This window comes from Chamaea fasciata, unplaced genomic scaffold, assembly GCF_029207755.1.
Source record: "Chamaea fasciata isolate MVZ Bird 193981 ecotype frontalis unplaced genomic scaffold, bChaFas1.0.hap1 SCAF_2, whole genome shotgun sequence".
Classification (NCBI taxonomy): Eukaryota; Metazoa; Chordata; class Aves; order Passeriformes; family Sylviidae; genus Chamaea; species Chamaea fasciata.
In genome coordinates this window covers 66,496,476-66,512,960 of record NW_027094087.1, presented here as the reverse complement: position 1 = coordinate 66,512,960, position 16,485 = coordinate 66,496,476, and the positions used below count along the sequence as shown (strand labels likewise).

At 42.8% G+C, this 16,485-nt stretch overlaps 1 protein-coding gene across 2 annotated transcripts in view; it reads left to right on the top strand.

The window, feature by feature from the left end:
- The first annotated feature begins 1,639 nt into the window (after positions 1–1,639).
- The window catches only part of TBC1D4 (TBC1 domain family member 4), a 97,909-nt gene continuing 83,063 nt past the window's right edge, over positions 1,640–16,485 (top strand). The window contains exon 1 of one of the 2 annotated variants that reach the window (XM_066176290.1): positions 1,640–2,119. In XM_066176290.1, coding sequence (XP_066032387.1) covers positions 1,640–2,119 — 480 coding nt within the window. The remainder of the gene's footprint in view (positions 2,120–16,485) is intronic. The other variant, XM_066176291.1, reaches the window with a different exon arrangement.

Here is a 16,485-nt window from a genome sequence, read left to right as displayed (position 1 = left end):
TGTGATCCACAAAATTTGGCCACTATTCTTCTAATTACCCCAGTTGTAAAATCTGCTGTTCAGCAATGTAGTTCAGATGATCAAGTGTGAAAACAGTCAGTTTGGGAAAGCAAGTCCAGTCCGGCTTTTAACTTGTACTGCTGTAGCACGTATTAAAGCGGGTTCATATTCATGTGAACATATTCAGCCTGCATAAGACTTTTTGCATTAGCTCCCCTGTCCTAAGAGACGTTGTAAGATGTCTCTTAAGGCTTGTAGGATGCCATGAGAGAATATATATTCGAGGTCTTACCAAACAACAATATTAAATTGAAAATTACAACCGATAAACCAGAATGCATAAACTAGATGGTTAAACTGGAAAGAAAAAAAAAAAAAAAAAAAGAAGAGCAAAATTGTTCGCTCAGGAAATGAGCAGAGTGGTTTGTAACAGTATGAAAATACCACAGATGTGACAGTTTTTGTCAGTTCAGACTACTGTGGGCTGTGACCTGAGTGCTACATGACCCTTCTCTGCACAAATAATCATGCAGTCTCAAATTACACAGAGCAGCTCTTCAGCTCAAGCTACAGATTTTTTATTTGTAGGCAGGGTTAAGACGGTGGGCATAACAACGTGTGCTGGGAGCTACCGCCGCTGCTGCTAAGATTTAAACAGGGGGACAGTCGCTACAACTGCCAATTACCAAAAGGATACGGATGCTGTATGGCTGGCAGAGCTTTGTCCAGCTACTTTCTCAGGTGGAGGATGCTAGTTACTAACATCTACAATATGTGGCGAATTTGTTGCTGACAGGAGATGTTATCGCGATAGCGACGAGGAAAACCCCCCCGATTAAAAGCTCATTCAGGAAACACAAGCTTAGGGGAAAAGAAAAATTAAAATCAGCCGTGATGAAACTCTTGACTGGGCAGCGCGCAGGGGGAGGCTGCCGTAGCACTGGCTGTATGGCTGGCCCTCCTCGCGGGGGAGAGAACCAACCGGGGAAGCGAAGCCGCAGCGGGCGGGAGGTGCCCCGGGCCCCCGCTCCTTGCCAGGAGCCTTCTCCGCAGCGACTCTCCGACTCGTCAGAATCAAAACCAACTCAAGACAGCGCTTGGGAGCTTCTGCAAACGGGGCGGGGGGGCGGGCCCGGCAGCCTCCCCACCTCCTTCTCACCGCCGTTCCGCGACCTTCCTCCCTTTGCGGATCTCCTCCTCCTGCCTTTCCCTTCACAGCCAGCCACGCTGCGAGCCGCAGGCAAAGCCCAGCAGCCGCGGCCGCACGGAGGCCGGCAGCGCTCAGCAGAACCGGGAGCGGAGCGCGCGTTGTGTTTCCCTTTGGGGCCCGGGTCGGCGGGGCTGTCCTGCCCCTGAGCCGGGGGTGATCAGGACCCGGAGCCCACCCGGGGCGTAGCCCCGCCGCTCCGCCCCGGGGCGTTGAGGAGGAGGAGAAGGAGGAGGAGTGGGGTATCTGCCGTCCTTCCCCGCCCCGCGGGCTGACCCCGCGCGGGCAGGCAGGAGGCGGCGCGGCGGCGGGGACGTGCCCGGCGGGATGCGCGTTTAGCGGCGGCCCCGGCCGAGCACAGGCCCCGCCGGCTGCACCTGGCGCCGGGGGAAGCGGCTGCGGAGCTCGGCGTCCTGCGCCCCGACACCCGCCATGGAGAAGCGAGAGGAGGGCGAGCCGCTCTCCCACCCCCTGGAGCCCGAGCCCGAGCCGCAGCCGCCGCCCCCGGGGGAGAAGCGCTTCAGGCTGTGGTACGTGGGTTCGTCGTGCCTGGACAGGCGGACCACGCTGCCCATGCTGCCCTGGCTGGTGGCCGAGATTCGCCGCCGCGGCCAGCGGCAGGAGCCCGGCGGCGCCCCGGGCAGCGGGGTGCCGGCCCGAGAGGTGCTGCTGCTGCTGGGCTCGCCCACGCTGCGCTGCGTGCCCGCCAGCCCCGGGCCCGCCGCCGGCCCCGGCCGCCCCGCCAGCCCCACGCCCGCCGTCTTCATCTTCGAGCACAAGGCGCAGCACATCGCCCGCTTCATCCACAACAGCCACGACCTCACCTACTTCGCCTACCTGATCAAGGCGCAGCCCGACAACCCTGACTCCCCCATGGCCTGCCACGTCTTCCGGGCCACCGACCCCAACCAGGCGAGTGGGGCAGGGGGTGGGGGCGCTACCCGGGATCTCCCCGCTTGGCTCCTCTCCTCGCCTGGCGGGACCCTGGGCGCTGCGCTCCGCAGCCGCGGAGGGGCCGATGTGCCCGGGCGGGGCAGAGTGGTGCCTGCGGGGCGCTGCGGGACCGCAACCCCGCACGCCCACCCACGGCGTGCGGGAGCCCGCCCGTGGCCGGCCGTGCCCGCCGGGCTCGTCCCGGTCTGCCGCTCCAGCTCAGGCGGCTGCAGCGCCCTTGGGCTCCGCGGGAAGGGGGGGCAGTGGGGCACAGAGCCCCGCGTGGCCATGGGGTGCCTTGCCAGCCCCTGCCAGGCCGGGAGTACCAACCTCTGCGGAACACAGTGTCCGGCGTCATGGAGCCCCTTTCTTCCCGGTCCACCCTCCGTGGGGAGGCCTCGCATCCTGCAGCAGCTCAGTGGCAAGGGCACGGTTTTCTCTGCGAGCAGGAGGCAGGCTTTGTGTTAAAGCGTTCCCTCGGTGCTGTCAGTGTTGGACGGGAACGGAATAGTGGAGGATGGTGCTCTTCCTCAGACCCCCGCGGTGCAGAAACGACGGTTCGATGACCATCAGGTCCTGTTGTGCTCACGGGTCACGCTAAGGACACCTGGCTGTGCTCAGGCATATGCAGTAGTGCTACAAAGAAGGCTAGGTTTGGGTGGGGACATTTTTGATAAAGTGCCAACTGGAAAAAAAGACCTAACAGTAAGATTGTACTTTCCTGACTATCTAGCTGGCTTTGGCTAACACAACAAATATGCAGCAGACTTTTTTTCTCTCCCATTTGGAGTATGTGAGCAATAGCAGGTGGACGTGTAGGTTGGATAATCAATTTAGCAAGGTGACAGCAAGAAAAAGGCCTTTCAATAACAGTCCTTTGCTTGAGTAAGTCAGAATATCTTTTCCTCAGTTTTCACAAACTGGAGAAAAAAACTCCTGCAGTTAGAAGATAGCTGACTTACTGCATGTACTGAACAGCTGCTAGGGTTTCTTTGTTTGTTTGGGTTTGTTGTTTGTTTTTTTTTTTTCAAGTGTGGAGGGTAGGAAGTGTTAAGAAAACTAGTGAAAAGTTCTCAGTATATTAACTTTTATTTGAGACAGTATACTTCCAGAGAACATGGAGGCATTTAGGTTGCATTCATGGCTGTGGCTTAAGGACAGGCTTAGTGCAGGCAGTATCCCAAGTGGAGGTAACTGTGCTTAACTTGTTGGCAACTGCTGTGGGTTGTGCTCTTCCAGGAGAGCACGCAGCAAGAGCATGGAGGGGATCATTAACTGCCAGGGGAGGAGCACGAATGTCCTTTTAGGAGTTTGGCAGTGTGGACTGAGGCAAACTAAGGTTTCTGCTGTTGGCAGAAGATGCTGAATCAAATTTATTTCTGGGGTAGGTCTGTACTGGTACCGTAAATGTGTGTAAAACAATCTTGCGTAAAGATAGCGAATCCCTAGTACTCCAGTGAACGTGCAAAGTGCTACAAACATTTTCGTTTGGAAGGCTGTTTCTGGCTAAAGCTCTATCCATATGTTTTCCCTTCTTTCCTCATGGGGAAAATGCCCTTAATGTGCATTGAACTAAATCGAACTGATGTAGGTAATGTCTTCATATTGAAAAAAGTTATTAGTTTGAAAGTATCTTGTTCAGTCTTTAGTTATTACACCTGTTAAGATTTTTTATACTTTGTTATCATTTGTAGCAACATAGGATGGGGTTCAAAGGATTCCACAATCATTAATAAAGAATGTATCTCTCCCAGGAGCATTACTCAGCACACGATTTTGAACTACAGTGAGGGTAGTAAATGCAGAGCTAGTGATGTGATTCACAAGTGTCTGTCTGACAGGCAGGTTTTTTAAGGTACCAAAAGGAAAAGAAGGTGTACTCCCCCCCTCAGAATTTTGTTATCAATTTGTTGAGGCTTGGTTGGCTAGGCCTGTGCAGGTATGAGTGGGTGCAGGTTACTAGCTCTAAAAGTCTTCTTTCTAAGCTCTTAATTGTTACAGAATTGATGCTGCCCTTGCATGCTTTCAAGATCTATACACACTTCTGTTTCATAGTGGTTATATGAGCCTCGTGTTGTGTATTAGCCTAGAAAGTATTTTTCACAGCTGTTATTTTAAGACAACCTCATTTTCCATCTTAGGCTATAGTGAGGTTCAGCCAGCCTAAGTTGACACTGCTACTGAGGGAAGTGATCCTGTCTTCTCAAACCTCAACCCCTTGTTTCTTCCTCTCAGCTTTGTCCTCGTGGCAGCGCAACTGTTTGTGCAGCCATACAGCAAACAGGATCCAGGAACTGACTAGTGTTTAGCTTGCTTTTCTCTTACCTTCTCTGAAGCATTTCCAAACTGTTTCACTCATTTGCTTTACTATGCAACCTTAATAACTGTTTACATCAAGGCAGGTGGGTTGGAGGCACATGGTATCAATAAGTGGCCAAGAAGGGGAAGGGTCAGATAGCGTTTCCAGGAGAAGGTTGTTCCCATTTCCAGAGAAGTTGTGGATGCTCCATCCCTGGAATTGTTCAAGGTTGGATGGGGCTTTGAGCAACCTGGTCTAGTCGAAGGTGTTCCCTGGCAGTGGGGGTGGAATTGGAGGTCTTTAAGACCCCTTCCAAGCCAAACCATTCTATGATTCTGTGAAAGTTATGCTGACTTCAGATTCACCAGAGATGACTTTAAAGTCATGGTATTGTCCATTCTGGCAGTATTGAGTATAGCTGAGTAACTCTGGAATGAAGGAAAGGTACAGGAGATGTCTTGTGGTCTCTGAGTTAGAAGACAGCTAGCCATCATTTTGAATGGTGGAGGTTAATTATAGAAGTGAGAGGTTAATGATTGACTTTTGAGGGCCTAGTTCTACCATGATAATTCAAAAAACAGTGTAGGTGAGAATGAAAGTTTTGACTTCAAGCCTGTAGCTTTGTCCACCAGCTCTACTTGCACAATGTTTAGGATGCACGTGCATTCACTGTGATCACAAAAAGGACTGGTATGCATAGAAAAAAGCACTCCTTCTTGCTATTCTTTGCAAATTCCTTTACCAGATGACCGATGAAAAGCCAATGTAATATGTGCTCTGATGACATCAGGTGGGAAGATGACATCTTTTAATAATATTTGCTGTGACTGGAGAAAAATGAGGGAGTGAGCTAGTAGTGTGAAACAACTTCATATTTTATTTGAAAGCCTACAAATTTTAGGCCCAGCTGAAAAGTAGGAGTCAATGGGGTGACTACAGTTCTGGAGTAGTAATTCGGCAGAGTGTCAAGCTCAGAGCTTGTCAGCATGACAGTGGATGCTAACATGCTTTTATTGGAGGGGCAGTGTGGGTGTGTGTCTCTTTCTTTTGCCGTTTAATTACAAGGGGAGACATGTGAAGCCATCTCACTGGTGGAGATGGGAACAGAAATGTTTGTCTTTTTTTTTTTCTCCCTCAGAACTTACTACAGTGTTTGCTGCTTCTTGTAACTGTTCAAAGCAGTAGCCAGCTGGAGTGGACAAGGGTAGTTGTCTATTGAGTGTTGCCTGGTAGCTTCTGAGTAGCAGCCAGAGATTTGTTGTTTTATGTTACTGTCATTTGAGAATTATCAAGTATGCACAAACTGTATGTAGACATCAGATGACAGCATTGTCTCATTTATATTTGACAAATTTTCTTTACAATTCTGGGAACTGATTTTTTTTTTTAATCCCAAAAGTTAGAGTTTATAAATATGACAGGCATACCCCTCTTGCAGCCACTGAGAAAAGGCTGTTTAATTAGTAATTTCAAACTCAACTTTAACACATTTTTTTACCATTGAATACTAATTTTATTCTGTAAACCAGATTTTAATTGTATAGAACAATCAACGCAGTTTGACAATTGCATTGAGATCCCTGTTCTCTGGGGGAGAAGCTTATGGCATGATCTCTTTCTGCAGTTTTTTTTTATTATTATTATCATGCTGATCTAGATTGTGTGTTTCCTGCTTGAAACATGAATAAGCACGTTGTGAGAGATTTTTTTTTTAACCTGAACTGGCATTCTAAATCAAATTATACTATACTTGATTTTTATTAGTGAAAATAGTTGTGTCCTCCAGTTAAGTAAGAACTCATTTCATACCTTTTGGTTTTGTTTTCTCACACTTATAAGCATGGTGAAAATGTATTGTTATAAGGTTTCAAAAGTAATCTGAGCTGGCTGTGGAAAAAAGAATGTTTGGGTGGGCAGACCTCAGTTGAATTTAGCTCTTGCGGGTATAATCTATAGCTATGTCTTTGTGCTACACCCACATGTTAAGGGTCTAGGCTTTCTCAAGGTGAAGCAGAAGTCATGGAGCTTTTTGGTGATGGTGTAAAGCTGTGATAAGAACTGGAGAGGTAGAAGCTCAGAGACAAGAGCTGGAGACAGCCCACTTGTAAGAAACACTTGTCTATTCCAAGAATGTGTTTCTCTTCTGTTAGATAATGTTTTTCAGTAAAGCAAGGACGTAGGACAATTGTTCTGAAAAAGCAAGGCATCAGTATTAAGTCTAGTCAAAGGAGGCTTTTGTGCTGTATGAATATCATGTTATATAAAGTTTCTTACTGAAGAGTGTAAGTTAGAAATGTTTGAAGAACAAAGTTTGTCGAGTTTACATGCATATTTCTGTTGTCCTTTGATTTTTATGTGGTATAGGAGCATGAGCTGAATGACAGTAAAGTCAAGGTGTAGGAAGTACATATATACAGCATTGTTGGAATTCATATAAAGTATTGCACTGGTTGAGTTGTCTGATAAGATGTGTTTTGAATAGGTGTAACAAGACATGACAAAATAGATATACTCTAGGTTTTGAAGGGCTCTGTAGCAAATGGGAGAGATGACATTTGGTTGATAGCACAATTTGGTTGCGGAGGAAAGATTTTCCGTGAGAAAGGTAGGTTGTCCCAGTTTTTACCAAGAAAACAAGTCTTGGAGGGACCAAAAAAATAAACGTTTTCTAAGTTCGTGTGGGTCAGAATTTCATTCATGGGTTGAGAAACTGAAAAGCAATGACTCAGAACAAAGCATGTGTCTTAAGGGCCTGCAATGAATGCAGAATTGTTTGGTGACCAGCCTTATTATCTCTAGCTTACATGGGCTATACCGCCTCAGATGAAAAGTTTTGCACTCCCTTCTTTTGGAACTGAAAGTTGAGAGCTTAAGGTTTCATTTCTTATTTCCTTAATAGATTTGGCACTTCTCCCCCCGCCCCCCCGAGTGTACTTTTCATTTTAGGATTGTAAAGCTATCTTTAAATTTTTGTTTTGAACATCCTGTCCATAATATTTTTTTCCTATGCCACAAAAAGAATAAATAATAAAAATATTAAAATTGTTAAGTGTTTCTAAATGGTGATATGTAGCCTTTTTATTCCTGGCTAATGTTTAGGAGAGGAAAGGGAATGGTTTTAAATGCCCTTGTTTGTCATGCTTGTAGAAAGAATGAATTCATTTTTCCTTTTGCAGTTCATGAAAACCACCCATTATTTGAGGAGTAGAAGCAGTGTCTTGGAGGACCATATTTTCAAAAAGGCAAAATAAAATACATGAAATTATGTATTTCACTGAGAGTGGCTGTATGTAGGTAAACAGTGACCAGATAATAGGGCTGTCTTAAAGAAAGAAGCTTGTGTGTATCTCAGAATACCAAATCAAGTCTCTTCTGATTATTTGTTTCTAAGGTTTTTTTTTTTTTTTTTTTTTAATTTTGTTTGTTTGGTTTTTTTTTGTTTTCCTGTCTGTCAACGTAGAGGCAGCTTCTTTTAAAAACAATTAAATAGAAATCTGACTTTAAAAAGATTCAGCTAGCATATGTATGTCCTGGCAACAAGGAGAGTCTGATTTTTAGGGGTGATGAAAATCTCTGACCAAAATGCTTGAAGGTGGTTATTTATAAAAGTGAATTCTAGAAAATATTTAATTTCTAAACACCATGAAATCGTGGTGTTCCTGATGCCTGTCAATCTCTGCTCTTTGCTAAAGTTTGGTACAACATTCAATGTGCACAGCTCACTGTTCCTTGGATCTCTTCTATCGCTCTTCCCCATTTGGAGTTCCCTGAACATCATGAGTTTCTCTGAGGTAAAGTGGCGAATGAATACTGCAGTGAGTTGGGACCAATTCAGATTGCTGTCTGTAGGTCATGCAGATTTTCAGCAGCATTGGCATGGACTCCTCATGGTACCAGCTGTCCTCTGCCACCTGGTTTTGTTTCCTTTGTGGTTTCAGATATTATTTCAAGTGCGGGGACAAGAAAAATGAGGAAGAGTTTATTTCCAGTGTGGCTTTTGTCACTTGTCACGTATGTGAACTGTGGCATCTTCCACCTTGTGTTATGTGCTGTTCTGAGACACCTTTAGAGACCATAAGGTGATAAAAAGACCTTCAAGGGTAAAAATCTGCTTGTAGGGGTCATTAAATAATGTGGTGTTTCCAGGCCTGCTGAAAATCAAATTTAAGGCAGCAAAGTGGAGCCTCTGTGGTTTTCTGTTCTGTATCACCTGTAATACAGTATCCGTCACTGTAGCAACGTTCTGACACAAATACATACATCTAGACCATATGCAGTTACATGGGTTCCAAAATTAAGTAAAGCATCACCAATGTAAGATAGCATGTGATCATTTGACAAACAACTATATTGTCCCTGGGGAGGTCAAAGTATAAAAAGACAATACTGAATGTCACAGGGCAGGATAAAAATATGGAAGTGTTTACACCAGGGATGAATGAACTATGTGACTTCCTATTTTGTGATTTCTTTTGGGTACCAGAGAAGATGCATAAGTTTTGGATATGCCTGTTTTCATCCATGAACATCTTGAGTGTTTTTTACTCCTTTTCGGGTATATTAATCAGGTGACGTCTGGTAGATTAGTGAGGTGGGCAAAGAAATACTCTTGATGGTCTTAAGATCTGCAATCAGTCTGGTATTTCAGTTTTCCTCTTAGCATTGGTCAGAGGTAAACCTGTTTGTACTGGGTGGGTTTAATTCTGATAGTGTATTTAAGACTGCAGAGAAAACATAAAAACTCACACAAACAAAACCATATGCATTTGACTGAAAGGGCTTGTGGCAGCCCATATTAGAGTCTTAAGCTATATATTTTATAAAATTCACTGTGTATCTTGAGAAATCCAGTTGGTTTTTATTCTGAATGCAGTCACACTCTACCAGCACAAAGCCTGTGATCATCTCAAGCTGCTCTCCCTTCCTTGCCTCTGCCTCTCTCTAGCAGCCACCCTGCTTGAAATGAGCAGCAACTGTGCCTTGCTGTTTGAGGCAAAGCCTGCTTAAAGCCATCCCTCTTAAGTGAAATGGGCTGCTTAGCCCTCTGCCCCTCTCCCTGCTGCAGGGAATTAGGACTTAGAGTGAGAAGTTAATTACTTGGTCCTCTTTTGGATAGAGTGGTGCTGCCAGGATTTCCACTGCTCCCTTAGCAGACTCTTTCTGGATGAAAAAAAAGGAAAAGCTTGGCACCGGCAATACTATTAGGTATCGTTTTACCTTCCCAAAATCAAACCTCGTGTCTTGGCTTCAGCTACAGTGCCTAAGCATGGTTTTTATGTCCTTTTGTGTGGTTTTAGTTGAGTCAACTGAACAAAAACTTTCAATATGTACTTCAAAGGCTGTCACAGTATGAAGTTCAGATAAGGTTGATGGCATATAGTAAATACATATATGATGTGTCTTAAATTTTCTGTACACAGCCTCCAAAGGATGTCATGAGCTAATAATTACATAGTTGTGTTGCAACTCCTTTCAGTTTGGATCATTTGTAAGAGTGGCAAAATACTTCAGTTGAACCACTGCAAAAAAGAAACACTTTTAAAATTTTAATTGGACTCCTAATGCTATTCAGAAAGTCTGCTTGATGCTTCGGAGGAGTTGTATCTATTCAACCACATTTCCTGACCTTATAAGCTACTTGTAGTAGTGAGTTGTCTTCATCTGTGTTCAAATCTGGTTGCTTTCTCTTGGAATCCATAATTTTCCTTTTTAAAATAATTTTATGTATTCAGAATTAGGTAGGCTTTTAAAATTAATATTTTCTAGAAATGTGGAAGGGTAATTTGGTGAGGATTTTCTTTGCCATCTCTGGAACTACCGAAGATAGGTAGGATTCTACAGTATTTGGCACGTGGCACTTTTTTGAAGGATTAAATAAATTTAAAATGCAAACATGAAAGACAGTGTTGTTCAAAGCCAGCGTGAAAGACTTGCAGAAGCTGTTGGGTAAGATAAAACCAATACCATAGAAGTGTGGCTTTTTTCCAGCTCTACCATCCATAGCTCTGCGGTTTTCCCTCTCCCATTACAGCTGACTTTAAAGGTATGTTTTGGTCATGGAGTTCTTTTTTGTGTGTTGATAAACCTTAACAAAGAGCTTGCTCTGTTAAAGTAACTGGGGTTGTGTTTTACTTCATTACTCTTCCTGGCAGGAGCATGTAGGTCTTCACAGTGCTGTTTAGACATCCTTGATGCATTGAAAAACATGCTGAGGGAAGTCAGAATATTATCCTCCAGGGCATAGCAGTGACTGCCTTCCAGACTGTTCGTGATTTTGTCTTTCCTACCAAGATAAATAAATATTTATTTTTTAGAATGCTGATGTTAAATATATTTCATGTATTATGTGACATGGATATGGGTTTCCTGTTATGTTAATTCAGAAAAAGGGCAAAAAGCAACAATGTCCCAGGACTTTGGGAATAGTCAGTGGTCTGTGGGTTCCTAAGTATTTCTGAAATAGCATAAATACTCAGTAACAGAGCAGTGAAAGACCAGGACGTGCAGTGCTAACTTGTTGAAGCGTATTTTTATGTGCCTGTTCATAGTTTGTTTCTTGCTTTGGCTTGATTATTCCTACCAACTCCATCTCAAGTTACGGTAAGATTTCTAAATAAAAATAGAGTAGGCTAATGTATATTTAACAGTGCTGTATTTGCCAGGGAGGAACCAGTTGCTTGCTTGCTGCTTGGCTGAAGGGCAGAAATGAAGCATCACACCAGCTCCAGCTAAAGCTTGTGCTGAAAGCTGATGTTTGACCTTCAGATGCCGTACAAATTCTAAGGTCTGCAATTCCTGCCTGCCCCAGCTCTGGCACAGCAAGCAAAATTATAGCTTTGGTAGTCTAAGGTGAAAAAATTCATTCCTGCTTGTGTGCAGATTAGAAGGTGGAGGGATTGTGTGTATGACCTGCTGCCATACTTGGCAATGAAAATAAATACCAGACTGCCCTCAGTGTTATGGTACTTCTGTGGCAATCAAGCAATTAGGTCACAAATTGCCAAACAAGCTACTGTAACTATACCCTACAAAAAAGAAAAACCAAGAACGTAATTTAAATCCTGAAATGCTGCTCTGATATGCAAATTCCATTGCAACTGATAAGAGAGCTTTGTATGGAAAATATTGCTTTCTGTAAAATTTAGTTTAGGCTTTTGTACAAGACTTGGTTTTTTTGTTTTGTTTGTTTGTTTGGGGGTTTTTTTTGTTTTTTTTTTGGGGGGGGGGTTGTTTGGTTTTTTTTTTTAATGGAGAACAAGTATTCCTTTTGTAGACAGTAATTCTGGCCTGACTTTATGGTCATACTCACTGAGGGCCTCAATTTTCTGTGCAGCACGACTGCAAACTAGCAGTACGAAGAATAACTTGTAAAGAGGATACGCTTTTTTTGCAAACCAACTGTGTTATAAATAGACTCAAGATGTTGGCTTTTCTTCAGCAGCAGTTTTTTGGGTGAATCTTGCCAAAAGAAAATCAAGTGAGCTTTTCAGTAGGAGCAACACACCATACTTTCATTTAAATTATTCATGAAGAAACACACCCAGATTATCCACAGTGTGTGTGTGTGTGTATTCAGATTTAGCCTTGAGAAAATTTCCTGACCTAAACATGGGAGCTGAGTAGGAGCAAGGCAACATGATTAAAGCCAGCTCAGAAGGAGTGGGTTTACATCCTGGCACTTTGCCTTGGATTCCCTGTCTGCTTAGTGCTAGGGAGAACTAAAAATAATATCTGCAGTTTAGTGGGATAGTGTGAAGTTTACAAAATGAATAAGTTTCTTCCATAGTGACCTTCTGTCTGCAGAAATAACCATGGAGGCAGGTGATATTAAAAAAAAAAAATAGAGCTATCAATCGATCTGTGTAACTGCTGTGGAGTTTTTTAGGGAATTTTGTTGAATATGTATGTTGCCCTTAAAATATACAGCGTTACGGTTGGTAGTGTGAGAAACATAGAGGCCAGCCCAGACTGCTAGGTTTGCTTGAGTTTTGTGTTTCTTTATGTAACCAAGTATTTGTTTCTATATTATTGCTCACTGTCCTGCATTTCATCTGTTTTGCTGGTTGTAGTTGTATGGGTGTTTGAAAGGGAACTTCATGTTTAGTGAAAATCAGAGGTCAACCCCCATTTTTAACAATACCATCAGTAGTGAGCTGAACAGGAGCTTAGTTTTGGTGCCATTTTATTTCTTATCTGAGTTTAACTTTTTAAGATTTGACAACCTATTTGATATGCTTCTTCTCACATGACCACCATAAAAAGGTTAGATTTTGAGAGGATAATTAATTCTTGTATTTCTGCAGGACAACAGTCTGGATGCTTTAGGATGTTAGTTCTAGAAGTGTCATACTCAACAAGGCAAGGCTGTATATGTATATGCTGCTGCTCATTACCTATCAAGTAGCAAATCTGCAAGACTCACATTATTATCTGGATTATCGTAGGCTTTCCTATTATGCTAAGCTTGAAGTATCAAAATGAAATGTTGCAGTGCTGTTTCACTGTTTGCCAGCCCAGCCTCTCATACTGGAGATTTCTATAACTATTTAGTCCTGCTCTTATGTTTTGCAATTCTACTGTTAGACTTTATGCACAGTTTACCATCACCTGAAAAACTTTGACAGAGTTCCACTAGCTGTGACACTCATTTTGTGGATTTTAAAATTCTTATTGTAGCTCTGTGGAAAGCTCAGGATATTCTGTACAGTCCCACGGGTTGTTGCTGTCCTTGTGGAAGCATAGCACCCAGTTCTGTCCTGGGCTGGTTTGTTAGAAATAAAGAGTAGGTTTTATAGTGTCCTGTCACACAGGTCAGTTCATTCACTTGAGTGTACTGCTGCCACGTGGGCTCCCCAGCTGTGTTACAGGGAGCAGTGTACGTGTATTGTAATGGATCACTGCTCTTGGAAGGGCTCTTGTTGTGCACCCATAAGAGCCCTGCATGAAACTATGCAGGGTCTGCTTCACGCTTTCATGCCCTGTTTAATTGCTTTGGGTTGGTTTCAGGGGACTATTGAGTGAACAGCTTAAGACCCTGTCTAGAGAGCCCTGCTCTGAAATAGGATCCAAGGCACACAAATCATTGTCTGAATTGCAGTGTTTTCCTGTAGGATCACCGGCTGCTAGAAGATTGTACTGCTTCATTACTCTGTTGCTGCTTTAAGTGTCTCCTACTAACAAATACAGCAGTCTCTTACTATGTCATAAAAGTAATACTCTGGAAGTTTTTTGTTTCTGCCTGTATTGTTCCTGTTAAAATGTCAAAATATCTTTCAGCTCAATTGAATAAACAGGTGAGAAAGGATGTGATAGGTTTCTAATTCAGTTTCAGCGTGGGTTGCTATTGTTATTTGGAACATTGTTGAGACCTAAGAAAGCACCAAATCTACATGCCAATAGCGGTTTGCATGACTTTGTGGTATGCACCCAGAGTGTTCTTTCAGGGGAGCACACTTCTTCAAGGGATGTTTTCTCTAGTTGACACCTGTGAGTGGTTACAGTGTAAGTAGGATTGGGAAGTGCACCATGAAGGTAATGGGGAATCTGGTACAGAAATCAGAGCTGCTCACAGAACAGTAAAGAACACAGATCCCTGTGAAATCTTGTACTGGTTGTCAACAGATGCATTACTTTTTGAATTTTTGGCCTTTTCCAGTCTTTTTGCTCTATGTGTATAGAAGAGTACTGTTTATTATTTTCTTATGTCATATCTCTTGCTCTTCTGTTTCTCTCAGCTCCTTGAAATTGTCCCAGTCCAGGATTATAGTCTTTGGGTTTTGAAGGAGTTGTTGGTATTGCATGCAGTACTATCAGTCATGAAGAGTCATGATTCTGACCATAGAGGAAAAAAGGTAATAATCCCTTTAAGCCTACTGCTTCCCACAAGCCACTGGCCCCAAATTAAAACTTGAAAGGAAAGAAAAGTCATTCATTCTTTTGATTGCTTGCTGCCAGGAGCTGAGCTTTTTAGATACAGCTGTCAGGATTATAAAAATTTTGACTTTATTCCTGTTCATATTGCTTGTTTCAAGATTCACGTTTTGGAAGTATCACCAAGACTAGATTTTTTTTTTTAATGTACTGGTAGCAGCTGTTTATTTGTTTATTGAATAGGAACTTGAACAGAAAATTTTATGTGAAAATACTAATGCATGGTGTTAATTTCAATTTTAATAGAGCCGTTCTAATGTTTTTACTTGCTCAAACTTCCTTTGCATTTGAAGTTTAGTTTCACCTTCACACCCTTTTTTTAAAACACATGACCCGGCACAAATTTATTTTTAAGTTGTACTGGCAGTGGCTGATGAGAAGAGAAAGCTGGTCTCCTCAGTGACCAACACAAAAGTATTCTGTATCAGAAGGAAGGTATGAGTAACAAAAAGACCCTCAGATAAGAAAACCCCAGCCTCTACTATAGAGGGGAGAGCTGGTGTGCTGTATGGTAACAGTCTGTAGTATTAGCAGAATAACTCCTGGAGCCTAATATGAGCAGCTGAGTCATTTATAGCTGGTAGTGAGACAAATTGCTGCTGAAGGATATTTGTTATTGAATGGCTGCTGCTGCAGCTGGTGGATTGCCTGGTTAAGAGCAAAGTAAACTTGAAGCTGGTAAAAACTGCGGTGAAAAGTACACTCCAGATAAGCATACTTTAATCTCTGGAACATTTAATTGGTTCAACAGCATTTTCTAGTGCCTCATGTTTTCAAATGTACAAACATATTTATGACATTGACATAATTATCAATTTCTAATTTGTTCTTCTCTGTCAATCCATTAGTAATAGTAGCAGAGAACACATTCTTTTTTTACTGTTAATGTAGATAGGGTTCATATATCAAATTATGAAGTTAATATCTGTCCATGAAAGTCTCCTGACTATTACTTCTCTGCTTTTTAATGCAGAGAAGGCTGCTATTGTAGATCCCTATGCTGATGGTCATGTCTATCTTATGAGGTTTGAATGTGTTTAATGTGAGCCTCAGAGTATGCAACTATGTAAAATTAATCCTCTCAAAAATTTATATTCAGTTTGTTGTTGCTGAACATCATGTCCATTGGAAGATTGTTTTGACAGATTAGTTAATTAATTGTAAACCAAAGAGGGCTTCTACCTTCCTTAATATTGTCTTTGCCTCCCAGCTACTTTTTTTAAGCAGGCAATCTCAAAACTGAGCATCAAGAATAATTGCAAGCCCCTGCCCTGGTGCACTGTGGCAAAGGGTGAGTAGGTATGGTTTTTAACAATCCTTCAGTTCTCTCACTGCCATTAAAGAAGCTGACAAATTGATGAGACTCTGAAATTTTGTGATGTATTGTTTCGAGTGCCATTTTGGAGAGGACAGCAACATAGGTTAAAGCTAAAGGCAAAAGTATGGCAATTTCCTTGCTCCATGAGGGAATACTAATGCTTCCATGGGAGTCTTCTGGAGAAATGATTAGTGGCCAGCCATAGGAGAGAGAAGCTTTTAGTGTCCTGTATGTTAAGCAGGCTCCTGAATAATTAACCAGTGACTCTGACAAATACACTCCTATTTCTCAAATCATGTTATTTCTAACACCAGACACAGTTGTCGGTTTGCTGACAGAGATGTAGCACTACAGCTACAAGTTTACAGTATAAGTAACTACCTGAATACCATACCCCCTGTTATCCATGTGACCACTTGTCTGCATTGTTTGAATAACATAAAGGAAAAGCCCTCAAAGACAGCAGTAATTTTTTCAAGCATATTGTATCTAGCCACTCACAGATTGAAGTCCCACAGAGAACCATGCCCCGTATCTTTTGACCAGGTAGCTCAGAGTGCTCTGATAGTTCTTTGTTACCCAGTAGCTTTTCTGTCAACCTGGATGGTCTCAGCCTGTAGCAGCAGCATTGATGACAGAGTACATCAGTTCATACCTCTTGCTTGAGCCTCCATAGTATAAACTAGCAGATGGTGTTGGCTAAGAAAAGAGGGGACATTAACTACGTCAAAATTACTCATTAAAAGATGCTGTTGCATGAAAATATTTTTGAATAGCTGAAGCATGTAAATTCCATTC